The sequence below is a fragment of the Sander lucioperca genome, chromosome 3, assembly GCF_008315115.2.
Source record: "Sander lucioperca isolate FBNREF2018 chromosome 3, SLUC_FBN_1.2, whole genome shotgun sequence".
In the NCBI taxonomy this organism is placed as follows: Eukaryota; Metazoa; Chordata; class Actinopteri; order Perciformes; family Percidae; genus Sander; species Sander lucioperca.
In genome coordinates this window covers 25609442-25637201 of record NC_050175.1, presented here as the reverse complement: position 1 = coordinate 25637201, position 27760 = coordinate 25609442, and the positions used below count along the sequence as shown (strand labels likewise).

General features: G+C 40.1%; 1 protein-coding gene across 2 annotated transcripts in view; it reads right to left on the bottom strand.

The window, feature by feature from the left end:
• nfat5b (nuclear factor of activated T cells 5b) overlaps positions 1 to 27054 on the bottom strand; it is a 63091-nt gene extending 36037 nt beyond the window's left edge. For both annotated transcript variants that reach the window (XM_031324176.2, XM_031324177.2), the window contains exon 1: positions 26982 to 27054. In XM_031324176.2, the coding sequence (XP_031180036.1) occupies positions 26982 to 27054 (73 nt within the window). The remainder of the gene's footprint in view (positions 1 to 26981) is intronic.
• Between the last annotated feature and the right edge of the window lie 706 nt (positions 27055 to 27760).

The window sequence follows — 27760 nt, the reverse complement described above, 5'->3', positions numbered from 1 at the left end:
TTGGCATAAAGTCTACAGTAAATCTGGAATGTCCACTGATTAGTCAGGAAAAACGACAACAGACTGGGGAAAGGGTGGTCAAGAATCAGCAAATGCCATGACCACAAAACTTAATTAGGTTGTTCTGGCCTTTACTGAAAAATAGGAAGAACTCATTTTGGGGTCCCCACAGGTAGATTTCAGTGAGATTCCTGATACTATGGAATCAAATAAGGGTCATTAATATTTTGAGCTTGTAAAATGATGTTCAGATGTAGAATTATTTTGTGCATGTGTGAAAAAGTTTTGGGCACAGATATACTTTGCACATGCGTTAAAAGGTTGTGTTTAATGTAGCTTCATTGAATCGCCTGAAAACAACACCAGGCTGCTGAGACTTTTTTTCCAGTAAAAAAGTATCACCTCATGTTTTATCCTTGAAACACATTACAGTGCAAACGCTGTAATGTAACATTAATGACCAAACCATGTGATCATGGAAGAGGTGTGATACATTAGAATTACTGCTAAAATCAATTTATTTATTTTTATCGTTATTATAGTAAGTGCATGATGGAAAATCTTACTACATCTGTTTTTGTTTTGTTATGACGCTCTGAACTATCAGACATTTAAGCTTTCTGTTTGCTGAGCTGTCTTTATCACGTTTAACTGTGATCGGCATAGCTGTTTCAGAGACCAGTGATGTTACTGGCTGAGAGAGTATTTTATAATCACCACACCCGCTGATCTATATTAACCTTCACCCAGCCCTTTTGTACATTGCGCTGCTGCACATACATGAACCAAATAGAAGGTGTGCATAGAGACGCCCACACAGTCCGTGCACCACCACCTTGCATTTGTTATTCAAATTTTAACCAAAGTGCCAAATTTTGGGTGCAATGCATGCTTTGCCACTGCCACCATTTTCTTCTTCTTTGACTTTCTTCTGATTGGATGGTCAGTGGGCATTGTGCTGATTGGCTAGTCAGCTCATGCTGACCTTACACCAAACGACTTTTCAAGCGATTCCACTGTTGCAGACTAATTTCTAATATCAGAATTAAATCATGTGAGTCTTGCTAGAGTTGGGCACGCTCCCATCATCTCAATCATTTTGTGCAAGGTAGTCATAAAACTCAGTCCGAGTCAGTCTTTTTCCCGTCTTGACATTAGGACAAAATCAAACGTGTTTGATATTATCGTAAGTTTTAAGTCTTAGTAGTAAAGTTAAATCACGTGAACATTGTCAACAACCAATGGGTGCGCTCCCTCCAGCACCAAACAAGAAGCAGCAACAGCTAAAGCCAGTGTTGTTTATGGTTGCTATGGTGCTGCGCTAAGGTAAACGCTAAAGAAGGAAAGTTGCCGATTTTCAACCCTTGTGAAGCGTGTCATCCAACAGGAGATTTACAGATGGGTACTGCCACCATTCATCTGCATATACAGCAGAACAGAAAATCTGCAAACTCCCTTAAGTTACTAGCTAACGCTAGCAGTAGCTAGAAGAGGTGTGACAAAGATCTCGTGAGATTAAACGTGACGAGATTTCTCATCAAGGTAAAAAGTGTATCTGCAGAGCAGCAGCCTTGAAATTAGCATAGAAAATCCCCCACCCGTTCTCCAAAGTTGACTCCAAGTTTTCTTTAGCAGAGCGACAGCGGAAGAAAAAAGCTGCCTGTAAAACCCAGCGTTAGAACATTAGAGAGTACTGCCGCTCTCTCTCTTGGCCGAGACACACACGCCCGCAGCGTGCAGTTCACTGTGGCGCTGTCTGGCGCAGACCACTCTCTTTCACTGTCCTTTTTAAAATGAGTCTGGAAGCAGACAGCAAAACCTAACTTGAGTTTTAATATTAAACGAAGAGAAATGTTCCCCGTTTGTCCTATAATGGTCATAACTCAATACTAGAGTGGCCTACTTCCTTGTTTAGTGCTGCAATTAATACAATGCAGGTGAGGAGAAAAGAGCATCTGTCTTCACAAAATCTGGGAACATTGAGGAGCATCTGATTGGAAGACCTCAGTGCTTTGACAGGTGTGTGGTTGGATGTAAAAGCTCCGATAAATAAGAACAACAACCCATTTAAAAGCTTAAATACAAGCAATAAAGGTTAGTTTGTGCATGAGTGAATTGGTGAACATTCACAGAGATGTATTTATTAATGATAATATAATGTATCTAATTAAACAAGGCAAATTTAGGGTGAAATAACTTTAGGGAAAAAAGCTTTTTAATGCTTGTAAACTAAACATGTATGGTGTAAATTTGTAGATTTTTGGCCATTATAGTAATGCTGTTGGACTTTAAAAGCAGTGTAAGGGTTAGTGTAGTCTATATCCACATCGTTCCACATCTGGGATTGCTCCGGTGCTGCCGGAAAGTCCTCCGGATCACGCTCTTTTCGCATAGATGTCCATTACCTTACGACTTTCTTTGTGTTGGAATTTTAAACTCTGGTCAATTTATGAGGACTATGGTTAACTGCTCCTCAGATCTCTGCAGGGTAAATTGAGACAGCTAGCTAGACTATCTGTCCAATCTGAGTTTTCTGTTGCACGACTAAAACATCTTTCGAACGTACACATTTTCCACCAAAACAAGTTTCTTCACTAGGCTATTTTGCATCGGTACCGTGGCTCTGCCAGGCACTTAGAGCCGCTATGATTGTGATTGGGTGATCAGGGTCGCACACAGATAGGAAATGTGTGTGTCCGTCGCTCAGACTTTGTAAAACCTTGCTGTTCAAAATATTCCTCCACAAATTCAATTACACATTACAAATTATATCTGTGTGCACAAAACTTTTCATACATGCACAAAAATAATTCTACAGCTGAACATCACAGCTCAAAATTACCTTTATTGAATTCCATATGTTACAGTCTATTGTATGATCAAGTAAAAATGTAAACCATACAGCTTCTGTTGAAAGGACTTTTTTTGCTCAAAACACCACTGCAGCAATCAAAAAGTCGTTTTAAGAGCAGCTAACCTATAATTAGGCTTGGGTATCGAGTATCGAGTATTGATTGGAACCGGGACTAGCTCTGCGATTTTCGGAAGTGTTGGCATAACCGAGCGAGTCGAACATGGATAGCGTGCGTCGACGGTTCAAAGTGTGGCTTCACTTTTCTAAACAGAACGAAATCTCGGCAAAATGCAACATTTGCGACAAGATTGTTTCGTGCATAGGAGGGTGCACATCGAACATGATAAAGCACCTCCGAGTTCATGAAGTAGAAATAAATGTGTGCCCCGTCTTTGACGCGCTGCGCCGACCGTCCTCCGCTGCCTCTTCCTCTGGCTCTGGCTCCGACCCCAGCCTGCCACCGCAGTGACTGCACTACAGTCCGAATCCGGTAAGTAAAACAATACATATACAATAAATAATGTCTTGGACCAACATTGAGGCAGCTAACAAATTAGCCCACGTATTTTTTCATAGACAATTTATGACCTGAGATTGCGAACGTTAGCCAGGCTGGTGACTCCACGACTCTGTGTTCTGTGTTTTCTCCACAGCAGGAGATACTATCTGTACAAAACGCTCACGCATCCTGCCTGAGAAGGCAGATATGGTCAAATAAGAACTGTTTCTGATTTTATACTGAACCTGCTGCTAATCTCGACTGGGTTTTACAAGTTGTTTCTTATTGTTTATTTGCTATTCTGCACCAGGTTAGCCCATCCGTGGGAGCACGGTAACATGTTTAAGTACCTGCAGCATCATACACTCATGTGTAAATGGGTTTTCATGAGGTTTTCAAAAATAAAGCTCTTTTGAGGAAAGTGTACCCCTGTGAAAATATATTCATAATTTATAATATTTATATTCAAGTTCATAGATTTGATATTTATATTGTAGTTGAAAACAGCCCTGTGAGAAATTCATAGTAAAGTTCATAGAATTAAAATTGATAGAGAAGGTCAGACTATTTCCTTCAGAAAGACCATTGGTTAGCTAGCTCATTTAAAATATCCTAAACTTTTTTGACCCTGCCTCTTAAAAGAATCGGAATCGAGAATCGTTAGGAACCGAAATTGAAACTAGGAATCGGAATCGGAATCGTTAAAATTCAAACGATACCCAACCCTACCTATAATGCAATGCAGTTTTATTTTTTGTCTATTTGAGCAGTTTCTTTTTTTTTTAAGATTATTTTTTGGGGCATTTTTAGGCCTTTAATTCCACAGGACAGATGAAGACATGAAAGGGGAGAGTGAAGGGGAATGACATGCAGCAAAGGGCCACAGGTCGGAGTCAAACCCACGGCCGCTGCGTCGAGGAGTAAACCTCTATATATGTGCGCCTGCTCTACCAACTGAGCCACTATTTGAGCAGGTTTTGGCTTGCTGAGAGTCTTTAATGATGATGCCTCAATCAAAAAAACGTCTTTGACAAAGTCATGCATGAAAGAGTGGCAAGAGGGAGACAGATAAAATATTACTGACACAATATAATGCTGTTACTACTAATGCAATGATTAATACAATAAGAATTTGATTAACAATTCAAATGAACAATAATTATTATTATTTTTATGAAGCAGTAACAAAAAACTGACTTCAATGAGGGCAAAGAATTAAGTTAAATTGGCAGCCAAATGGGAAAAAGGGACATAAGTGATGACAATAATCTACATAAATGTATTTAAAGCTATTAAAGAGAGCCCCAGTTCACCTTGACTTGCCTTGACTTGTCCTGAGGTAACAGATTCCACTGTGTGTGGGCAGGACAACTTTACAAGGTTAAAAGGACCATAATGTAGGTGGGAGCTAAGCAGACCTCTAGTAGCCATTGCATGTTTATACACCAAAATCAATTAGATTGTTCCTTTTATTCAGTTTTCAGTGTGCAATAGTGCCCTAGTTTCAGGGTTGAGTTCTTTTAACTTTTCAATGAGTGTCAATCAATTTATTACCAACAGGAGGACAAGTGGCTCACTGTTAGAGGCGTCCTCAAACCTTTCTCACACTGTCTGTACTTTTTAGGTTCAGTATTAATAAAAAAAAATCCCATATAGGAGGAGCATAATTGTTTTTTGCTATCTTTCAAATTATTTTGATAATTTATGCTTTGGTTTGTAGAAAAATAATTTGCCACCTGTTGCTGACTGGCTGGAATAATGTTTTGTTTGTTGTTTTCATGCACACCTTTCTCTTTGTTTTTGCATTTACACAGCCAACACATGAATTAATGAGTTCTACAAGACTTAACCTCTGTCCAGATAAAAGGATGCATATTGTAAAAAGTTAGGTTTCTATGTCTTTTTTGATTATAAAGTAGGTCAAGGTGCTATAAATACTGTTAAAGTGTCAGAAACTGTGCCTTTAAACGAGCCGTCAGGACTTGCATACAGTTGAGATGTCACAACATTGCTATATATAGGTAGAAAGTGCCGCTACAGTGCAGTTACAGTCATTCCCCAGCTGCAATGACGTTACAGAAACTCCGAGAGTGCAGATGCGGACCTGAAAAAGCTGACCAATCAAAGCAGAATGGGCTTTTTCGGAAGGAGGGCTTAAAGGGTCACTTATTACAAAATGACTGTTCATTTAAATGGAGTCTGGTTGGTTTATCGATTTTGGGGAGGTTTCATGTTAAACAAAAAGGATCTTACTCTTTTAAAAAAAGGTTGACCTCTGTAGGGATGCTTTCTATAATGTTTTCAGACACTTAGAACAATAATCTGAGCAGCATCTGTGGTAAAACAAGCACTTTTTGTGGACGTAATTTGAAGGTGCGCAATTGCCCAATAACTTAAATTGTAGCTTGTTTCGCCGCTATTGACTGCAGCGGTCTTGCTTAATACTGGACCAATTTCAAAGATTGGTGTTTCCATCAGTCACTTAGTCACAAAAACATAGTAAAATAGAATCCAGGTTTAAAAAACGAAGTTACCCTTTAAAGAGACAGTTACTAAAACGGAGCGTTTCAGACAGAGGGTGAATACAGACAGGCAGTATGAGAAAATAATGTTTTTTGAACATTAAAGCATGTAAACATATTCTAGTACAACCCCAAAATACAAGTAATGACCTTTAAAGTTTTGGGTGTGCATGCATGAGACAGTTGGCTAGCGCCCATTGCAATGACACCTTCCTTTTTCTAAACAATACAGTACCATAATGGTTATCACCTGACAAGTTAACAAAGAAAGGATATAGGTGCTACTTTAACTGAGAGAATTGCTACAATTATCTGTCATCCTTCCTCCTGGCCTCGGCCCTACCAGGCATCTCCCTCAGTATCCAAACCCTTTAGTGTCACTTTAATAAAGACAGCGAGAAAGAATACCAACAATGACAGGATGCAGGGGGAAATTGGCAAGTCTGTCCCAGCCCTGCCAGTCTGCCAAGGAAGCAGCAGATGACTCACAAAACAAATGAAAACACAGGATATTGACATACCACAACCGTGAGGCTGTAGAATGGATTGTTTGACTACTTAATGTATTAAAGTATTCAGCATTCTTGAAGTTCATGAAATACCTCCCTGTATGAGCCTCTCATGTGACAGGTTATAGAAGTCAACAAAGACAATCTCATTCCCTACAGAAAACCAATACTGTTCATAAATGTGGAACAGGTCTTTGAAACCATAAAGTGACGGTGGCTGTGTCTCAAAACATCCATGGCAGGGAAGAAAAGCCTAAAGGCATTTTTCATTCCTCTTAGTGACAAAAATGAATTGACATTGAACCTGCAATGCGGATATCTTTACAGGTCCAAAATGTTGGACCTGAAATTGACATGTGGAAAACTTTCTCAACGTGCATAAAATTCATTAAAAAAATAAAAATTAGACCCGGTCAGCAGCTGTGGTTAAAAAAAAAAAAAAGAGTAGAAATTAATTCCATTAGAACACTATCAGCTGGCTTATTGATTAGTTGATTAACAGAACATTAATCGGGTCCTATTTTGATAATTGATCAATGGTTTAAGTAATTTTTTAAGCAAAAATTACAAACATTTGATGGCTCCAGTTCTAATATGTTTGAATGTTTTGCTTTTCTTTGTCTTGGATTATAGTGAATTGTATTATGCTTAGGTTTTTGGACTGTTGCAGTCCCCAAAACTAAACACAACACATATAGTCCGGTGGCGTAGTGAAAATACCATTACTGAGGTGATAAAAGCACCAAATTTTGCATGGTGTTTCCTTAGGGTCTATAGTGTCATTTTGGCCTAGGAGCCCTCGGAAAAAAAAACTTTGTAACATGTCGTATTAGAAGTATATCATTATCAATGAAATATGCTTAAAAACACAGCGATTTTCAAGTTCCTGCACAAGATAAAATGTTCAAATGAATCCCAAAGTTAACATGTTATGTTTATTTATGTTTATAAACTTTTACATAACTAAAGCTTCAATACATGTCAAAGTATTAGCAATATGATCTTTATTGGCCCTGTAATTGATAATTATGAGTTGTTACAGTTGCATTTGCAAAGAGGTGAGCAGTCTAGACTTGCTTTGCCACATTTGCAGGTGGAAAAATCCCCCTTACAGCAACATTTGATAAGTTCTCTGCAGGCTGTGGGGACTTCTGGAAGTCATCCAAACTGGTTCCCAAGACCCCGATTCCTTGGTCCATCCATAGTCCCTTGGAGAAGGAATACCTTTCTGTGAGAGTGTGCTGGTTGCCCAGATTCCAGTCTGATAAACTGCCAGTCTGATGTACTGCAGCAGAGTATCTTGGGTGGGTGGCAGTTTCTCCATTGTCCTACTCCCATGGCAGAAGAGTTCTTTCCTCTTCTGGACAATGGAGCTTGAAGGACTGGACTTGTCATACAAGATGACAGTCAGTCTCTCAAGCTTTTGGAACTGCAATGAAGCAGCATCTAATTTTTGGAATGGATTTCTGGCAAGAGAAGCAAATACTTCAGTGGCTTCATCGTAGGCTTGCCAGGCCCACCAAACTGACTTCTTACCCTTCCCAGTGAAAGCAGATGTTGTATCACACCCTGAATAGGCATGGAACATCAACAGTGCTTGAGACTTGTCCTTACCAAGACTTTTACATATGCTATTGATATGGTAAAATCTATACTTTTTGCCCATGCCAAAAGCCACCCAGATGTCAGTCAAAGGTTGAATCACAAGTAAATCATGGAATAAACCTGCAAGAATCACTATGACATCAGTGTCCACAGTACGCACATAGACAGTTTTTGCTCCTTGCTCCAGGGCATGCTGTATATGAACCATTGAGCTTTATTTTTATTTTCAAAAGGTGGTATCATAATGGGTGGTCTCTGTACACCACAGTCATCCTTAACTGAAACATGCTGATTCCAGTACCATGAAAGGAGCCTACAGAAGTGGTTAAACTTGGGTCATAGTCAAGGTTATCAAGGGCACCAACTATGAAGAGCCCTTTCCGGAGACAAGCTGGAACCACAACACCATCAACTTCAAAGTGTTCACATGTGGCTTTAGCAAGCCAGTCTTCAATTTGAATAACCCTGTCATATGAAATGCTAATACCCATTTGGTTTAATTGCTGGACCAGTTGCTTGCTTCTGGTTTGTACATGTACATTAAGGCCTATGTAAATAGGGAGCGGTGGTTCACGTTCAAGGCTGTCTGGTCATCCTAGCAGTGGGTGTTGCCCTTTTCTTTGTGTCATAAAGAATGCCTTGTCCCATTGTGAGGCAAGCCTGAGAATCACATTTCTCTTGATCTTTCAAGTTGGAGCCATTCAACATCATCGTGATAAGAGACTTTAGGCTTGAAGGAAGTGAGGTTTCTTGACATCTTTCTGGGAAGGAGCCAGTGAATTTGAAGCCTGTATGGTTGAATATGTCATTTCTAATAATCTTCGCAGCTTTTGCCAGGATGAGAGCGTCTTCATCAAAATCTCTCTTCCTCAGAGCTCCCCATATTTCTCATGCCCTCCTCAAAAACAAGAACTGTATTCCTTCCATCAAATTGTTCTTGTGCATCTGGAAAGCGTTGAAGCAAATGATTTTTCAATCTGGTTTTGTTGACTTGCTTTCTGACGCCCAGTTCCTAAAGTCGATTTACATACAAAGAGTGGAGCTCAGATAGCATAAAGAGAAGGACTCCAGAATCAACACATTTTTCAACATAGTCCTGAAGTTCAATGAAAGTGCGAGACTCATTCATTTTTTCTGGACATTGGTCACTCTTACTAGCGAGTCCACGGTAGCGATTTCTCACATTTACAAGGCATGGTAAATGGTATTTTGCCTCAATTGCCATTAAATCTCCTCCAATTATCCTTGTCATAAGCCTTGTGTCCTTAAGTTCAGTAATCATGGTTTAGATATTCCTGTCAGTATCAAATGTTGATACTTCATGGAGATCACCTTGATCTATGCCGCCCTCACAGCACTTACGAACATCCAGTCATTGCCGTTTCATTGGCTTTCCACCTCCAGATTCAACAGTATTCCGCACGTTCTTTGTCGCTTTCATAAGCTTTGAATTGTTAAACTTTAGGTGGCAAGATTTGTGCCAAGAAGCAGAATGTGAAGCAAAATTGCTAGCAGTTTCATCATTTCCAAAATAGAGTTTAGTTGGAAGATTGTCAATCACTCTGAATTGCTCGACATTAGCAAGAAATGATCTATAGGCATCAGATTTATCACCACTTGTCCCAGGTGTCTGCAAGGGACATCTCAGAGATTCAGAGGTGTCTTTCTGGCAAATAATACATAGAGCCCAGTTCAGCTCCATGTTGAAGTCTCAGAAACTAATTTTATGTAAGCATAAAAGAATGAACGAATCAAGACATTCTGACCTGCAACACGTCTACAATAGGAAACCAAAATAACTGAAAGTACATCTAGCTATGTACTAGGGGTGTCACGATACCAAAAATTCAGTAGTAGTCGGTACCGGAGGAGCAGGCAAGCGAGCCACGGCTGTTTACAACATGTAGCCTGTACAGCGGCCGTAGCCGACAACGGTGAGTTATTTGAAGCCAAGAGAGGGGGGCTGTAGCTAAATCAGAAAGAGATGACCGTGAGCACAGATGCTGCTAACACTGGCATCGTCGCTAACGGTGCTTCAAAAAAATGGGCATCGTCGGTGTTTTGTAATTTTAGAACCGGAAGGTATCGGTAGTATCGGTTCTTGGTTCTCGACACTATGTACTGTCACACACAAATAGGATTTAATGTGATGTGATGCAGCCTAACATAAAACTAATGACCAAACTATGAACTCAGTAGATAGCTATATGAATGACCTAGTTGAATTGAAAAATAAAAGAGAAAACCAAGATCTCTTAACATTTAAGCATTTTTGCTGCCTTTTTTAATAATTCCGCCTATATTATACAGGGCTTTTTGAGGCTTTTTGAGGTATAAGTTGTCTTGGCACTCTATTTTACACTTATAATTTGGAAGATCTACTGGCCTGAGCACAAATGAACAAAAGGAAGCTTATTCAGTGGTCTTAAAAGGCCATTATCCTGAATGTTTTACTTGAGAGGATATAAAACATAACGTTTTTCATGAATATTGTTTTTTAAGTGATTTGACACTAAATTTAAATATTTCAGCTGGGCTCCTAGGCTGAAATCATTCAGGAGGTCCTAAAGAAGCTTCATGTAAAATGTGGTGCTTTTATCACCTCAGTAACGTTATTACTTAATATGTGCACTACCCATCTGGACTAATACAAGGGGTTTTCTGATCTGATGTACCCTATCAGCAGGACAAAATCTTTTGCCTGTGCCTTCTCATATTGCCAGAGCTATCTACACAGCGCTGTAGGGTAAGTGCGGGCACTACTGCCTATCTGAGTGTCAAAGACATGAGCAAAGCAACACAGTACATAAAATAAGCACGGCAGAAACGTCAATCGGTCGAACCTCCGTGTTTAACTATACATCTTTAACAGTTACGGCTGAAAATGACAACAAATAAACATGTTTGCTGTATCTCTGCAATTCAAATCCAATGCCAGTTATCTACCCAGGAGTGACTGTTGTGTTGGCACGACGTCACAGTGATTAGGCCTATATACAGTAGACTTGAGATGTCACCTGACTTTCTTTTTTGCTCCTGTCATAATTGATACAGCGGCTAGAGGGCTTTGTCACTTGAATGTAAACATATGTTGCTTTGGGGCACTTGCTGAATTGACTAATACTCTTGTTCTTCTTGGGAGTACAATCTCTGTGAAATTTGATAATGTCACCTGGGATTCTAGAAAACTGACATTAGTAGATTACTTGATAATAAAGACAATCTATTGTGGCAACCCCACATGTTTTTGCATGCACTTCACAGTTCACACTTTTTATTTAAGCGTCAAAAACGAATTACCTCGGCCAAGGAGGTTATGTTTGCGGTTCTGTAATTGCAACATAGTAGGATGATACATGAGCTAATGAATATAAAACAGGTGTTACAGATCAACTAGTTTCAATTTAAAGCTTATTATAAAACATTACAATCAAATAATACCCAACCACAACATTCAGCCTACAAAACCAGTTGAATCAACAGCTCCTTGGCACAGTCTCAACAAAAACTGAATATGATAAGCTTCACAAAGGGAGGGCTTACTGTGAGGCTGGTATATTGAATTACATGAAGCTGATGTTCTGGTTTCTACAGATATAACATTATTTGTCATTGCCACTGCTTCCTATATGCACGTAGGCAAATGTGCTTATGATTTATTATAGAAAAATTAATATTTTTCTATAAAGAATTATAATAAATGACAGTTCAATAGGTCACACTTTAGGTGCGACCTTTCCTTTCTTTTGAGCCAGGCCATAGCCTGGCAGTGTGTACCACGGTGTGTACAGCCTATTTATGAACTCCATAACGGCTGCTTCTCATCTGCCAATGGAAAGACTACTGCCAGCCGAGTTAATGTTAGATCTCACGAGTGCTTTGGGTTTTTCACAGAAGAGTGTGAGAAATCCTCCACACGTTGATTGGAAGCAAAAGCATCAGGCATCATGGCCTGCTGTACTTCTCCTTTCAGCGAGGAAGACACTGTGTCAACACTAAACCTAAATCTGAAAAATGCATCTTTTCAATTATATTTTGGCCTGAGAAGACATCATCATCATCATCTACAGATTAATTACATAAATTACATGCTGAACTACAGTACAGTTCAATCACGGAAACACTTCCATCCAGGTTGACACACAGAAACAAAACAGAATCTGTACTGCCTGGAAGATAAACAGCATCTTGTTCCACTTTGAGGTTTTTCCAAGTGAAACCTTTTAACAGCTGATGCGTTTGTGGCTGGCTGTTTCAGGGTAAGCAAAGATCTGCTTCCATTTCATGAGCACAATTATCCTGCTGCTAACCTAAAATAGGCCAAGGAGACAAAAGTGTCTGCTGCACTTCTCATGAAAAGAATGTGTCTGGCAGAGCAGAAAAACTAGGCAACATACTTTTAGTATTTTACAGGTTTTATGGGTTTGCTGATAACTTCATTGCAGATCAGAAATCTATCAAAGTGTGCTATATAGTACATACTGTACAAAACTTTCATATGGCACATTATACTAGTAAAGTGCCCCTTCAAAATGTGCCTGTTTGGAACGGGCCGATTGCTTGGCCTGTGGTATTGCTGCTTGTAGCTTTCTCCAGAATCATTGTACCAAGCCCCCAGGAAGAGTGCCATGTCTTAAAGCCACCATGGGCTTAGCGGATAAGGGTGGTACTGCACCCCATGGCCCAGAAAGACTTTTCACGTAGACTTTGCATGGCGAAAGAAACTTCTATGTTTCAGCAAATTATTTTTTTAACATAATACAATAACAAACAAACAATAACATCAACTTACCAGCCCGAACACTTAAAAGGTCCTTGTTTAAAACGTCACGTTTTTAACATTTTTAACATTTACTAGTAGCCGAATCCAGAGTTATTAAACTAGGCACGATGAAAGCGCATAATGGACGCGAGCAGACTGCACTGCGCATGCTCATATGACTGTTCTCCTGAGGTCCTGTAGCTGTGATAATGGATAATGCTAATGGTTGTAATTCACCATGTGTTGTATTAATACATCCATGGTATGTATGCTGTAAAGCCTGTAATGTGGATGAGAGATGAAGCCACGGATGTTATTAAAAGAAGCTCTGTCTGAAACTGCAGGCTAACCGTAGGAGTTAGCACTAGCTAGTAGCACGACATAATAATTACATCTCCTTGGTTGTCTAAATACATCCATCGTTTATTTAGCTAAGCATGTAAACGATCGGGAACAACGAAAACACAATGTTTAACGTTGAAAGTGAATATTTTATACAATGAAACAGTATGTAGCATGTTGCTACGACAACACAAACTGTTGCTAGTGCACATGTCCATCGTGACGTCATGGGCCAGTAAACGCGGAATATCCGAGCTCCATGTTTGCTTTATGCGCTTTTGAGCACTCTCATTGGAATGTACGGGGCGTCCTGCCAAACGCTGTATCCAGTCAGGGTTTCCTGCAGCACTTTGCAGCTCGGGCGGCTGCCTAAGCTGGGGAACCCTACCGCCTTAACTAGGTCGTCAAAAAAAAAAAAATCCGCTGCACAGAAGGCTGTCAAGTGCATCTCGGACAATAGCGCGGACGCGCTTCACACCGCGAGCGGGAACGCGCGCCACACGGCCGAAATGAGAGAAAGAAAAAGAGACGTGGTCCGTCCAAGCCATGGATGTATTAAGAGAACTGGATACAGTGTTCGGCGGGAAGCCCCGTACGTTCCAATGAGAGTGCTCAAAAGTGCATAAAGCAAACATGGAGCTCGGCTCTTCCGCATTGTTGGCCCATAACGCTGGTTGGCTCACGATGGACATGCGCACTAGCAACAATTTGTTTGCGTTGTCGTAGCAACCGGTAGCAACATGCGCGTTCATGAGCTTCTCTCTCGTGTCTCTTACAAGTGGCGAACTCATGAACTCGCCGTTTTCATTGTTTCATTGTCACTAACTAAACACTGTGTCTTTGTTGTTCCCGATCGTTTACATGCTTAGCTAAATAAACGATTTGGCATGATGAACGCGCATAGTGGACGCGAGCAGAGCCGCGAGACTGCGCCCGCCCGCTCACATGACTGTTCTCCCGAGCTCATGTAGCTAGCTATAATAATGGATATAGCTAATGGTTGTAATTCACCATGTGTTCTATGAATACGTTCATGGTATTATCTTATGAAGTCATGATACATCCCAGGGATGTATGTAGCTGCTGTAAAGCCTGTTAGCTACGTGGATGTAACGTCATTAGCGTTTCCCAAACTGGCGGGCTATCGGCTAGCTAGCTAGTTGCTAACATCAGGGGTAGCTAGCATGGCTGTATTAAGATCTATACATAGCTAGCTATATGCCTACATAACGTTACTACAGACATAGTGATTACAACGCCTTGGTTCTCTCTTATGATACATCCGAGGGTTGTATGCTGTAAAGCTTGTAACGTGGATGAGAGCTGAAGCCATGGATGAGCTCTGTTCACGAAACTGCAGGCTAACTGCTAGCTAGCGCTAGTTAGTAGGTAGCTAGCTAATAGCACGACATAATTATTAAATCTCCTTGGTTGTCTAGCTAAATACATCTATCGTTTATTTAGCTAAGCATGTAAACGATCGGGAACAACGAAGACACAGTGTTTAACGTTAGTGAATATTTTAGATAATGAAAACGGCGAGTTCATGAGTTTGCCACTTGTAAGAGACATGAGAGAGAATGTGCATGTTGCTACCGGTTGCTACGACAATGCAAACAAATTGTTGCTAGTGCGCATGCCCATCGTGAGCCAACCAGCGTTATGGGCCAACAATGTGGAAGAGCCGAGCTCCATGTTTGCTTTATGCGCTTTTGAGCACTCTCATTGGAACGTATGGGGCTTCCCGCCGAACACTGTATCCAGTTCTCTTAATACATCCATGGGTCCGTCGCTGTCTGGAGGATAACTAGCCAGTTGATATCTCGCGCGTGTGTCCGTGAGAACAATCGCCATTTCACCGTCGCGTGTGCGTCGGAGTTTGTCAACAAATGTGCGGGCAGCTGGGGCATGCCCAGGCAGAGACGGTGAGTGGACTTACCAGAGTGTTGGCATACGGTGGGCAGAGAACATTTATATATGTTTCTCTGTCCTATTCTTCACATCAGTGAGGCTTTCTCCTCTTGTTTCAACGAAGTGAATACATGACGAAGTGACTGGAACTATCCATCACCTCTCGCGCGTGGATTCTCAATGTCCCGGCTGCTGCCCGGTCTTTGAGACACAGCTGTTGTCCATTTTTTTTTAATCACTACACACGGTTCACAACACACGGTTAGTTAGCGTAGTTACACACAGTGAAATGACGTGTCCTGTTTTTATTTCACGCATACTATCTGCTGGAGTGTGTGAAGCTATGGGCTGAGCTCTGTTATCTCAGCACAGTTTTGGAGAAGAGTTGTCGGGCAAAGTGGAAGAGAGCGTGTCACGGAGGATAATGGGAGCAATGCCAGTAAAATTGTCATAGCACTTTTTTTGAAAATAGTTTAATGAGCTTAAAATTGCACATTGCAACTGTTATTTTGAAAAGCTGGTTATTTATTAATTATTTATTATTATTTAAATTTAATATTTATTGTAGTGTGTAGTACAGAGTCTGCACTACAGGGATGTATTGACCCCAGAGGTCAGATGGCAAACCTACCACCTTAACTAACACATTTTCCACGGGAAACCCTGTCAGTTCTCTTAATACATCCATGCATTGTACCCCAAAATTACTTACAGAAAGACCCCAAAGCACTTAATATGCAATCCCACTATATAGCCTACGAAAGGTGGAAGGCAATCAAAATAAAGAGTTTTTGTTTAACTACATTTTAATGTTGTCTTTTTCATCAACGATATTGCATGTTGATATCGCCACAGTCAGCGTTTAATGACGACAGTGCTGTACTCGTCTCGTCATACATCGTTAACGAATTTAACACTTCAGAAGAGGTGTTCATTTCCAAACAGGCTTAGTGGTTTGATGGTTTACGTTGAAGTATGGATTTTGGTAATTAGCAGCACACTTCAACAACCGGACCCAGGATGAGTCTGAGTGAGAAGGAGGAAGGCTGCTCTCTTTGCCCGGCCAGCTCCAAGATTAAGTTATCTTCTGCTGCTGTGTGCTTAGAAGTGGTGAATTTACAGCTCACAGCAGCTTAATACGATATAGTGTCTGGCTTTTGTTTGATAGCCTATGTCTGCAAAAATGCCTTTTTATTAAAGTGCCCATATTATATAAAAAACACTTTTTCTGGGATTTGGGGTGTTATGTTGTGTCTCTGGTGCTTCCACACACATACAAACTTTGAAAAAAATCCATCCATGCTGTTTAGAGTGAGATACAGTTTCTGAATGTGTCCTGCCTTCAGTCTCTGGGTGAGCTGTTCAAAATCGGCACGGCTTGTGACGTCACAAGCCGAAACGAGCCGGCTAACCGCAACATTAGCTCGTAGCGTTAGCGTTAGCATGCTAACGCTAGCATGCTACCTCGTTCTCAATAGCAAAGCACTGCTACAACACACACAAGTTCACCATAATCTACAAAAGAACTACTTACATGTGCGCCCTCATTTAGAAGTCTCCCAGCTAATCCTGCCTTGTAGCTGACTGAAGTTGTAGAAACAGCCTTTCTTTTACTGTCTATGGAGCTAGCTAGCTGACATGATCTACATCTGAGCTACTGCGCATGTGCAAGTGCAATCAAAGATAGTACAGAAGAAGAAGAAGAAAAGAGGTCTCACTCTGTAGCTAAAACAGAGACCAGCTGAAAAGAGGATCTGCAGCAGTGAGAGAGAGCGGTGCAGTACAACAAAAATATGGTGTTTTTTGAAAATGAAACCATGTAAACCTATTCTGGTACAACTTTAAAATACAATTATGAACCTGAAAATGAGCATAATATGGCTGCTTTAAGTTTCCTCTTAGCGAAATGCTCAGTGAATTTAAGCTGGACCTTTATTGTGAAGGGTAGACACAGAAGAGCCAGCGTTATGGCCGCACTTTTTTTCTCAACCTTTTTTCCTCAACCTTTATTGTGCGGTCGTTTAGTTTAATTCACAGTTTATTATCCAATATCCAATGCTGTCCAAACTGCTCAAAATTCTAAAAATGTTTAGGTCCCCAGGAAACCAAGTGTGAAGTACATTGGATGAACGGTTCGTGAAGAACACACACACACACACACACACACACACACACACACACACACACACACACGACAGATAACATATGGTCCAAAGATGTTAAGTCTCTTCTGGTAAAGCATAAAATATTCACATATGTTGATACACTATGTAGTATTAATACCACCAAAATATTAGTATGAGTATTAGTTTTCCATTTTCTGATGTATTTTCTGATATTTTACCTTTTCACACAGATCACAAAATTGAGCTTTTGTGTGCAAAGCATAATATTTATAAACTGTAAAAAATTGTAGAACAACAAATGAGGGGCTAAGGATCTAATCTAGGTATGTCATACAATTAACAAATTGTAGCAGAAACCTCCCTTGAAATGCAACTAATTGTTTAAAGCAACACCAAATATTCTTTTGTACCGTAAAATAATGTTTCCAAAATCGTTTAAGTGGTTCATCAACTCGTAACAGGGTGAATGGCACTTCTGCATTCGTTTTGCGGCTCTCTATCGGCTAAAACCGCACTATGCAAGTTTGCCAGATCGGGTAGCGGATCTGTAGTTCGAATGAGAACGGCAATTCCACTTCCAACCTGTAGGGGGACCGAAGAGGAAAAGTGCTTTGATGTTGCTTTAAGACTGCAACACTAATGAGAAGAAAAAAACACATCAAAATGACACTTCAGTATACAGGTGCTACAGCTTCAACAGCATCATGTTGTCATGGTCTTGGGGTTTTGCTTTTTTCTGTTTCCTGTTTTATTTTGTAATGTCACGCTCCTCATGTCTTCTTTTACTTCCTGTCTTTGTGTTTTCAAGCCTGTTTACCACCACACCTGTGTTCATGCATTATCACCTCATTCCCCCCACCCCCCACGGTTTCTCCGCCCATATCTCCAGCTGCACTTCATCCCCTAGTCAGATTAATTTGTATTAAGTCATGTTTTTTAGTTCAGTCTTTGTTTGATCCTTGTTTTGTTATGTTGAGACCAGAGGCCTGGGGTCCGTTTCAGAAAGCAGGTTTAGTGAAAACTCTGAGTTTGTTAACCCTGAGATGAGGGAAACTCTGGGTTTTCCGTTTCAGAAAGAGAGGTAACCTCAGAGTCAGTTACTATGGTAACTGAGTCTGTGAACCTAACCTGGTCGGGAGAAGGTTTTCTTCAAGAAACCTTGAGTTTCTCTCAGTCTCCTCCCTCTGACACAGTGTCAGAGGGAGGAGACTGAGAGAAACTCGAGGTTTCTTCTCTCTCATTTCCTCATTCATTCATTCAGTCTGTTATCAGGCGCATTTTAATGCAGTATGTTATCTGCATGAATAAAAAAAATTATTGGTTTATGTTAGGCAGATTATAAAACGTTTTTTTCTCAAACATGTCATGTCCTTTTGTAGACGATCCCGTCGTTGAAAAAGCTGTATTAATTCACAGAGAGTTTATGTCGGGAGATGATATTGAGTCCCGACTAAATGCATTTTCATTTCCACATAACCGATTTGAGAGGTATTTTTTTTCACAGTCCATTAGATAGGCCTATGTAGATACTTTATCCGTCCTCATATCACTAACATCAACCATCGTGGACATGCTTTAACATCCCAGCTGATTCTTTGTGTCGCATTACGTTTTTTTGCAAGCGGCATTTATCTTTATTGGTGACGCGAATCATACAGTAATAGTAAAGCCACTGTAGCCGTCAGAAAAGTGTGACTCGCTCTGAAACGTTTTTTGTAGTGTTCCCTGGACACAAACCAGTGAGAGCAATTAAAAAGAAATAAATTATTATAAATTATATTTCTGTTAATGATCATGGTGCTGCAGCCTCAGAATGGGATATAGTAGCTTACTTTTTCGCCCGCAGGATTGCACCCCAATGAAATTATAGGTGTAATACAATTCCAGTTTTCACCAGTAATATTATAAGTTAACTGTAGTTATATGAAATTAATGCATTGTCAATGCTTATGCATTGACTCGACCAGCAATTTTTTCCCACAACAATTCTCTCTCTGTTGCAGCAGCAGCCGCTGTCTTGCTTTTTTAACGAAATACTTGTTCAAACTCGCTGTATGTGCGCATGAGTATTTCCGCCGACCAGTTTGTTTGTGGTTGTTGCCATGGTGAATCGTAGTATCATGGCTCCATTCATGCTGCCTTTTTATTGTGGTGGTGCACGCGCGTGAACATACTCGGAGTTGATTAAACCAACTCATATCAGCTGTTCTGGAACCAAAAACTCCATCTCAGGGTAAATCAACTCAGACATCAGGGTTAGACTCAGAGTTTGTTAAACCTCCTTCCTGAAACGGACCCCTGTACTACAAAACAAGATTTGGCGTTAACGTGGTAACTTCAGGTTCAACCCAGGGTTTTGTGTATCACGACGGTGGATAACTTGTTACCGGGTTAAATCAACATGGTAACTTATGCTGAACACCTAACCTGCTCGGGTGCAGGTTATGTTGGAGATTAGAGATCAACCGGTGTTAAAGCACCGCCTACTGACCAATCAATACTCGATTGATAACAGCGTCACCGTTCTTCGAAGTCCCGGGGGAGCTCGGTGCGCGGAGAGAGAGAGAGGTGCGCTCAGAAAAGTTAAAACATTTAGAGACCGACAACCCCGTCAAAGGTCGCTGATGGGTATTTTTAATGAAATACATAGATTTTCAGCGGACTCATGGATGAACCATATGTTGCCAATGCGCAATTCAATCAGTTTGAATTATGTTTTTATATGCACGATCGCTTACCACTGCCAGGGTTGCAACTGAAATAATAGGCTAAAGCAATGACAGTTTATGGAAAGCACAAGTGTAATTATGGTCAGATCTTGGTCCTGACTGATGGGGAAGTGATATTGATAAGCGTTGTGATTTACGCATTTACAGTGTTGGCTTTTTTTGTCGGCTTTCCTTCCTGTTTTAGGAAGCCGCGACTGTATTGCGTTTTGCCTCTAAAATCGTGTCTGTGTTCTTCATATTTATGTAGAATTATAGTTTGCTCTTCTTATGTAAAATATGCGGCTCTAGTAGAGGTTTGTGATTGGTCATGCTGTGCAAACACCGCCTCTTTTATGTGAACGCGTCGCTGGATTGGGAAACCCTGGGTTGATTGAACTAGTTGTTAACCACCGTCGTGACACAGTTTATGCGGGACCGCGGCTAAACTAAACCTGTGCTGCGGAGTTGTCTTCAAGTTCCTGTTTTCTGCAGTCTCCTGCCTTTGGGTTTACCTGCTTCACTTAACCGTGAAACATATATTGATTTGCTGTGGCCAAAACAAAGTCACAAGTGTGCGGTAATTACCAGAGGAGGTGATATTTTGACCTTGGGCTGATTAGTCTTTTTACTGTCTGGTTAGTGTATGATTAATCAAAGCGATTTAAAAGAAGTTAAGGAGGTGTGAGTCATTTGCATTACTAGATTTGTTTTTGTAAAGACATACACACACACACACACACACACACACACACACAAAATGAATCTATCAGCACTTACCCCTAACACTGAATATACAAGAAATGTATATCCAGTATGATTCAGGATTTACGTTTGACTCATAAGTTTAAGTAAATTACAATATTCCTCTTATTTGAACAGATATGCTGTCACTAGTTCATTAACAACTTATTGCGGGAGTCAACTAATTTACTGTTGCATGACTGTGACATTTAAGTAGATATTGAAAGGAGACGTGCAGGGGTAGTAAGGAAGACCAGATAAGCCAAAAAGGCTAGATGCCTGTCTGTAAAGTAGAAAGAATCTTCTGAACTTTTTAGTTTTTTTACTGCTTGAGTTTGTACGTATCCACAATCAAACAATTATCTAGCTCTTCTTTAGATTAGTCAAAAGTCAGCTGTATATAGCTTTGTTAAAATGTCAATAACATTACCATACTGTACTGGAAACTCCACCTCAATATTTGATAGGGCTGGGTGATATGGCCAAGATTTTCATCTCGATGTAAGTCATTTCTTATCTTGATTACGATATATCATGATAGCATGTTTTCTAAAATAAATAGTCTAGGCTATATGAAATAACCACATGGTAAAGTCTATTTTGTATACTCCTGTGAGAATGAAATACTTGACAAATGAAAATACTGAATATTTTTTTTAATTTTATTAATAACTTTAGTGCAATATAAACATAACGTGAAAGGAACAGAACGTAAAGTGTCGTCCAAATGACATACCATGGCTGTAACGCAAAAAAATATGTACGATATACATTATATTGTTTTAATAAGCCTACTTGATGATGAAAAATACTACAGTAGCAGGAAGTTTGAGGGTCCAGTACCCAACACTGGAAGTATTACTTCAGTCAAAATGCAGGTAAAGCTCCTGAGATCCTAAAAAAGTTAACAGAAAGGTTATTGGGCCATAATACACATGCGTCTGTTTTTTGGCCTGGGCTTAGCACCTTAGCACCAGTTTGAACAATATAGAGTACCACACTACAACGAGGCATTTTTAGACAGAGGGTCCTGAAGACAAACTTGACACAACCCAAGTGCAGCATTAGACGACAGAGGAGCCTGAGGGCCAGAACCAAAGGCCCAAGGTGAATATCAAGGACCCTTTAAGAAGTGCGTACTATAACCAGTATCTAGATTCACACAGTAGTAGATTATCGGACAGATAGTATCGATTTTACCCACTTTTATGTGACTCATATTGGTGTCTCATCCTCAGTTGGCTGTTGCATTATGCAAATTAACGTCAATATCAAGCCCGATCACGTGGTTGCTTCCTTTGTGACACCTGCCAAATAACCGAGCAAAGCTATACCAACTCAACTGTCTGAAGTTTGCAGAATAGGTCGGGGTTGATGAACACGCAAAGACACTGCAAAAAAAATGCTCTGACTACACTTCTTTCATTGATTTCAACTCTACAACACTACTGAGTAATGAGTTAAATATTCAAAGCAGTAAGAGAAAATATATCTTCATATTTTCTGTTTTAAATACAGATTTGATTTTAGAGTCCATCCGTTGGTGTTTATGACAGAACAGACATTAACCAAATGCAAAAATACATTTATGAACTCTGAATACACTTTTTATTTTTCAGATGTTTTCCCTCTATGGTATTTTTTCTTTCATCATCAGATATCAACAAGCTTTTAAGGCAATCAAGTATTTTTAAGCGCATGACGCTAAGTTTGCTTTACACAGCAGAGTCAATATTAATAGAGTGCTATTTAAGCCCAGGTTTACACACAGAGCAGCCAGAAGGTTAATGATTAATCAGGCTTAGGTGGCTGTCAGTATGGAAAAAAAAAAAACAATGTTGAGATCTGTGGTCTTACAATTGTTAACCGGGCTTGATAGAACTTATGGGAAAGCCATTACATTCTTCACCTTTGATGGGAAGCTGGTGGAAAGCCATTTTATGACGACCATTAACGCACTGTCCTTTACCAACTACAAAAAGGTAGTATGACTAGCATTCCTATGAGTTCCATTGTTAGTTTTTCCTTGGTATTCCCTGAACTACTCACATGCTAAAAATATGTATTCCTCATCGTGTTTTAGCTGACCACTAAAGCTTTCTGAAAAACAAACAAAAAAAAATAGTACAAAAAGCTGCTACAATCTACTCTATATTATGTCCATAATAGAGAATAATTCCTTTTATCCAGGTGTAGGATATGAGTTGTCAATACTGAGGATTTGAGGAGGTAAATGGATGAAAGGGATATTCTTTTTAACCCAAAAGGGCAATCCCACAGACAAACAGGGGGAGAGTTGGCCTTGTCGGCAAGATGCAAAACTGACCACCTCTCACACAAAGTCGAGTGAACTGTGCTGAAACAAATAAACAATAGCGTGATTAGTAAGCAAACAAGGTAGGCTAAAGAAAAAGTTAACTATTGGTCTAGCTCTCAAAGGAATTTCAGCTGACCTATGTGGTGCACAAGAGATGAATAAAGTCAACAGTATAACAGCCTTTCTGATGAGTCACAAGTAAAACTTTTAAAAAAAAAAGTTAAATACTAAAGCTGATCTTAAATAGCTTTATTTTATTTTTTTGCCAATGAATCTCAGTTGTTTTAAATAATATTGTAGGATTGGGGCTCACTACTTCTTAATTGTTTTATTCAGTGAGTGAACATTTTAATAATCGTTTCTAATACTGTGAGTTAATAGAAGAGTTTGAGAGGACAGACCCTTAAAAAGGAAATTGTGTATCTGAGACCTTGTGTGTTCACTCTTCTTAATTAGTACTTGTAATAATAATTAAGTCATTTAAAGAGTAAAAAAACACCAGGGGCTATGTTTTTTTCCACAAGCAGTGCATTGTTGGAAGATGTTGTGTTGCGATGTGGCAACGCACTGGAGCTATCTATCTACTGTATACATCGGGATATCTCTGTGCATGTGTCCCCACACATGCGCAGTACAGCACCCACAGATGCGCAGCATAGCAGCGGGGACAGTGAGTTGCTGCATCCCTAGAACTAGAAGGCTCATTGATTGTGATTCACTGGGTACCGGTGTCATATGCCAAAAGGGGTCATCCGCCAAAAACTGATTGCTGTCTACCCTACATGCAAATACAATCGTACACAGACACATGTAAGATGAACGCCACGGCTCTTGGGCTTCCAGCACATTGTTTTGTTGCCGGCGGTTGCGTTCATTTCTCCGGCCGTGTTGCACGCCGTTTAAGACTGAGCCCGGCTGCCACCTTCTCTCGCCTGAACCACATTGCTACACACTATGGCAGCTTCTCCAGCAGGCTGAACAGGGCTCCCTCCAAAGTTTACTACCGCTGCCACCATGTTATATTCTGGTCTTTAACACTCAAGAAGACGTTCTTGGCCGTGCTGCATGCCGTTTAAGGCTGAGCCCGGCTCCCTCCTTCTCTCGTCCGTCACACATCCTAGACGAAAAAAAGGGGTCACGTTGAATCCGTAGATGAGCCGCAGCCGAGCCGGGGTTTAGCGGAGTCTGCTAACTTAAAGGTGCAATATGTAATACTGACAGCTAGTGTTTAAAATAGTTACTGCAGTACAAATTCTAAATACTGGAGAGAGTCATCTCCCCCGCCCCCTTCTCCCCAGACTCGAAGTTCACGTTGGTTGCCAGGCTGAGACCACAGCATCCACAACAATGTTGCTAGACGCTTGTCTCACATAGCCAGACATTACTCCACAGCACAGCGGAGTAGCTAACGTTAGATGCTGGCTTCATTGACAGTCATAAAAGCATAAAAGCAACATCTCCAATATTTACCCGGGGTTTGTTACATCTCTGGTCACGCAACCGTTTTTTTTTTTAGGTTGGGTAGAATCTAACTCCGTTGATCCTGTTCGTTTGTTTGCTGCTTTCATGGCTGTACAAACGTTACAGCTGTAGCGCACTGGGTTTACACTTTTACAGGTATATGTATATCTGGCAACCCAGCCTGGCTGTCAAACTGGCCAGTTGATAACAACCCACGTGCCAAAACACAAACAGAAATTCCGTTACGGAACGGAAATTTCAAAAGGAGAAAATACTGACATTAACATTTTTGTAAGAAAAGATAGTGTTTCAACTTAGCATGTTTCCTTAATATCTGATGACGCATTGGGGTCATTTTTGGATTTATTACAGTAAATATATTACAAATTGGACCTTTAACGTTACTTTGTCACAACACGGCCAAAGTTCACTACCGCTGCCACCATGTAATATTCTGGTCTTTAACACTCACGAAGACTCCGGAATATCAGTTAAGTCACCTAAAGGGCGATAGTTTATTTAACATTCTTCTGGCGAACACACAAGTGGGCTCAAACACATGGCTACTCTGATACCTCTAGGTACAACCTCTAAAATGGTCCGTGCTGCAGCAGGTACCACAAACAATTCCTATTGTTACACGACTGATTGAACCGCGCTTATAGTTAGATAAAGTTGGGGGAAAAATACTGGGAACTAAGCAATCGGCCCTTTCTGAACAAGCACAAGCTCCAAACGGGCACTGTACTAGTTTCCTAAATTACAAAACAGCTGGCGGTACAGTTGTTACACAAAACACCTCAGAAGTCCTGACCTCATTGTAAAGTAGAACCTCAACAAGACATTAGTTTATTGAAGATATATTGTATCGGCACATACAGTCATGTGAACAAATTAGGACACCCAGGCTAAAGTTGACTAAAAAGAGGAATAAAAAAATCATCTTTAGGAAATTGATCTTAATGCCTTAATTAAAAAAATGAGGAAAAATCCAATCTTTAAGGACACCAATTATCACATCCCCTTCACCATACCTAGAGATTGGCATGGTTTTATTTCAGTTAGCCTAATAGCTGATTTGATTTGCATTGAGAGATGATTTTATGGAAAGTACCCCATGCCAATCTCTAGGTTAGGTGAACAGTATGTGATGATGTGGGGCTATTTTAATTCCAAAGGCCAAGGGAACTTTATCAGGATGCATAGTATCCTGGATCCATGAAATAACTGGCCTTTAAAAATACAAATCTGCCTGCCTCTATGGGAATTTAACATAGGGGTGTACTTACTTATGCCCCCTGTATTTTAAGGAAGAACATTTATTTATTTACGATACATTATTCATTCACAAAGAAAATTGGTGTCCTTAAAGATTGGATTTTTCCTCAATTTTTTAATTAAGGCATTAAGATCACTTTCCAAAAGATGATTTTTTTTATTCCTCTTTTTAGTCAACTAGCATGGGTGTCACATTTTTTTCACATAACTGTATATCAGCCAATGAATAACATGAAATTGCAGCAGCACATCACATCCATGAGTACGCTTTTTTCTGCACGGTAATACGGTTGGTGGGTGTAGTTGGGTAGGAAGAAAATAGTTCCTATATGAAACTTCTTACAACAAGGTCTTTGCATTATCTTGAGTAACCTACTACCAATATAGATTTATAGCAGTATTTTGGGGTGAACTGTCCCCTGAAGTTAATTTCTTAACTGTAATATAGCCTGCTTAGTAGCTTGGTCACAAATTCAAGAAAACAAAAAGGACCTCAGCTGATAGCTTCAAAACTCCAGTTGCTAGCTTGCTTTGCACACTGTCATTATGGATGTACCAATCTAGCCACTGTTAGCTAACTAAAATGATACAGAAACCCTTTTGGAGACATTGTTCCACTGCTGGAATGACGCAAATGAGCATTTTCAGTGTTTGAATGGAAATTATTCAAAACTATTTTACATCAATAACCTTTTCTGTGAATAAGCGTGCTGCAATAGACCAATTATACACCTGCTCTCATGAGTTTAGTCCAGTTCAGTTATTCTACCAGAGGGTTGCCCGAGGCTCCAATACTGATGATGAAACTGTTTATGTTTATGGGCCCACTAGGGGCAGTGTAGTGCATGTGTGGTGCCTCAGGGGGGCAGTGGCACTAGTGGCCTATTCAAACCATAGACTTGTAGACTGTTTTGATTCAAACAACACACAGTAAATAGACAGCACTGCCTTTTAGCTGGCAGTGGAAAAGTAAACTGGTCTGACCGGTGTGCATGCAGCTGCTGAGGGCTTCAGTTGAAATGGTAGAAAGAACACTGCTTCACCCTGCCACAAGAAACACAACCAAGAGTAAAGCTATTTTTTTTTTTTTATAACCAAGAGTAAAGCTGAAGGACGCCATGGGCATCTTTGCAACGTTACAGAGATTCAAAACCTTACTTTTATTAGCAGGCATGTGGCAGGAGGCAGTTTATAGATGAATGACACTGAGGGGGTTGAACGCCACATGAACGGTTACCATCAGGTAACGTTAGGTGGATAAGTTCCACACACATTCGCAAACTACAACTAGAGTAGACACTTAAACATAGCGACAACACAGAAGTGAATACAAGAGCTGTTGTTACCTTTTGAGTACAAGGATCTGGGAGAATTCAGGTCGAGGTCCCCGCTGAAAAGGGAGATAAAGTCAGAGGGCATCGCAATCCCTCAGACTGAGGAAACCAGACACCCTCAAGTGAGATAACGTCACTCAACGAGATTATTTTCTCTCGGACTGTCACAAAAACCTTCAATATTGTGTTGAGACAACTTAAGTGACTAAGTTGACCCTGTCGTTATAGGTGGTTAACCGTCTCCGCTGTCACTTGGCTGGTGAGTCCCCCTCGGTCCGCCTACGACGCATGTTGTTGTGAGCAGACTACCCGAGCTGCTCACACCGGGAGCAACGCCCACACTGATGACGCAATACGTAAAAACCACGTCGGGATCATAGACTGTATATATTATATATATATATGATGATATATATACTACTAATATACAGTCTATGGTCGGGATTCATTTATTTCAGAGCCATAGAGATATATTTCTCTATCACTCTGATTTATTTATGAGTAACGAGATAATTATGTGAGTTCTCTTAACAATCATCAGCTGTTTATTTTCTTTTTTACTCATTGTTTATTTTATCAGCATTTCTTTTCTTTTTTATTCTCATTTATTTATTTTAAATAAACTATAGTTACATTTATTTGTACAATAATACACGTGTGTTTGGCTGTCTGCTGAAAGATGCTTATACAGTATATTTGTGGATTATGTTCAATAATGGACAAAAAATATTTATGACTATGAGATGCATGCAGCTTGTAAATTTGAATATAATTTATATGGGAATGTCTTA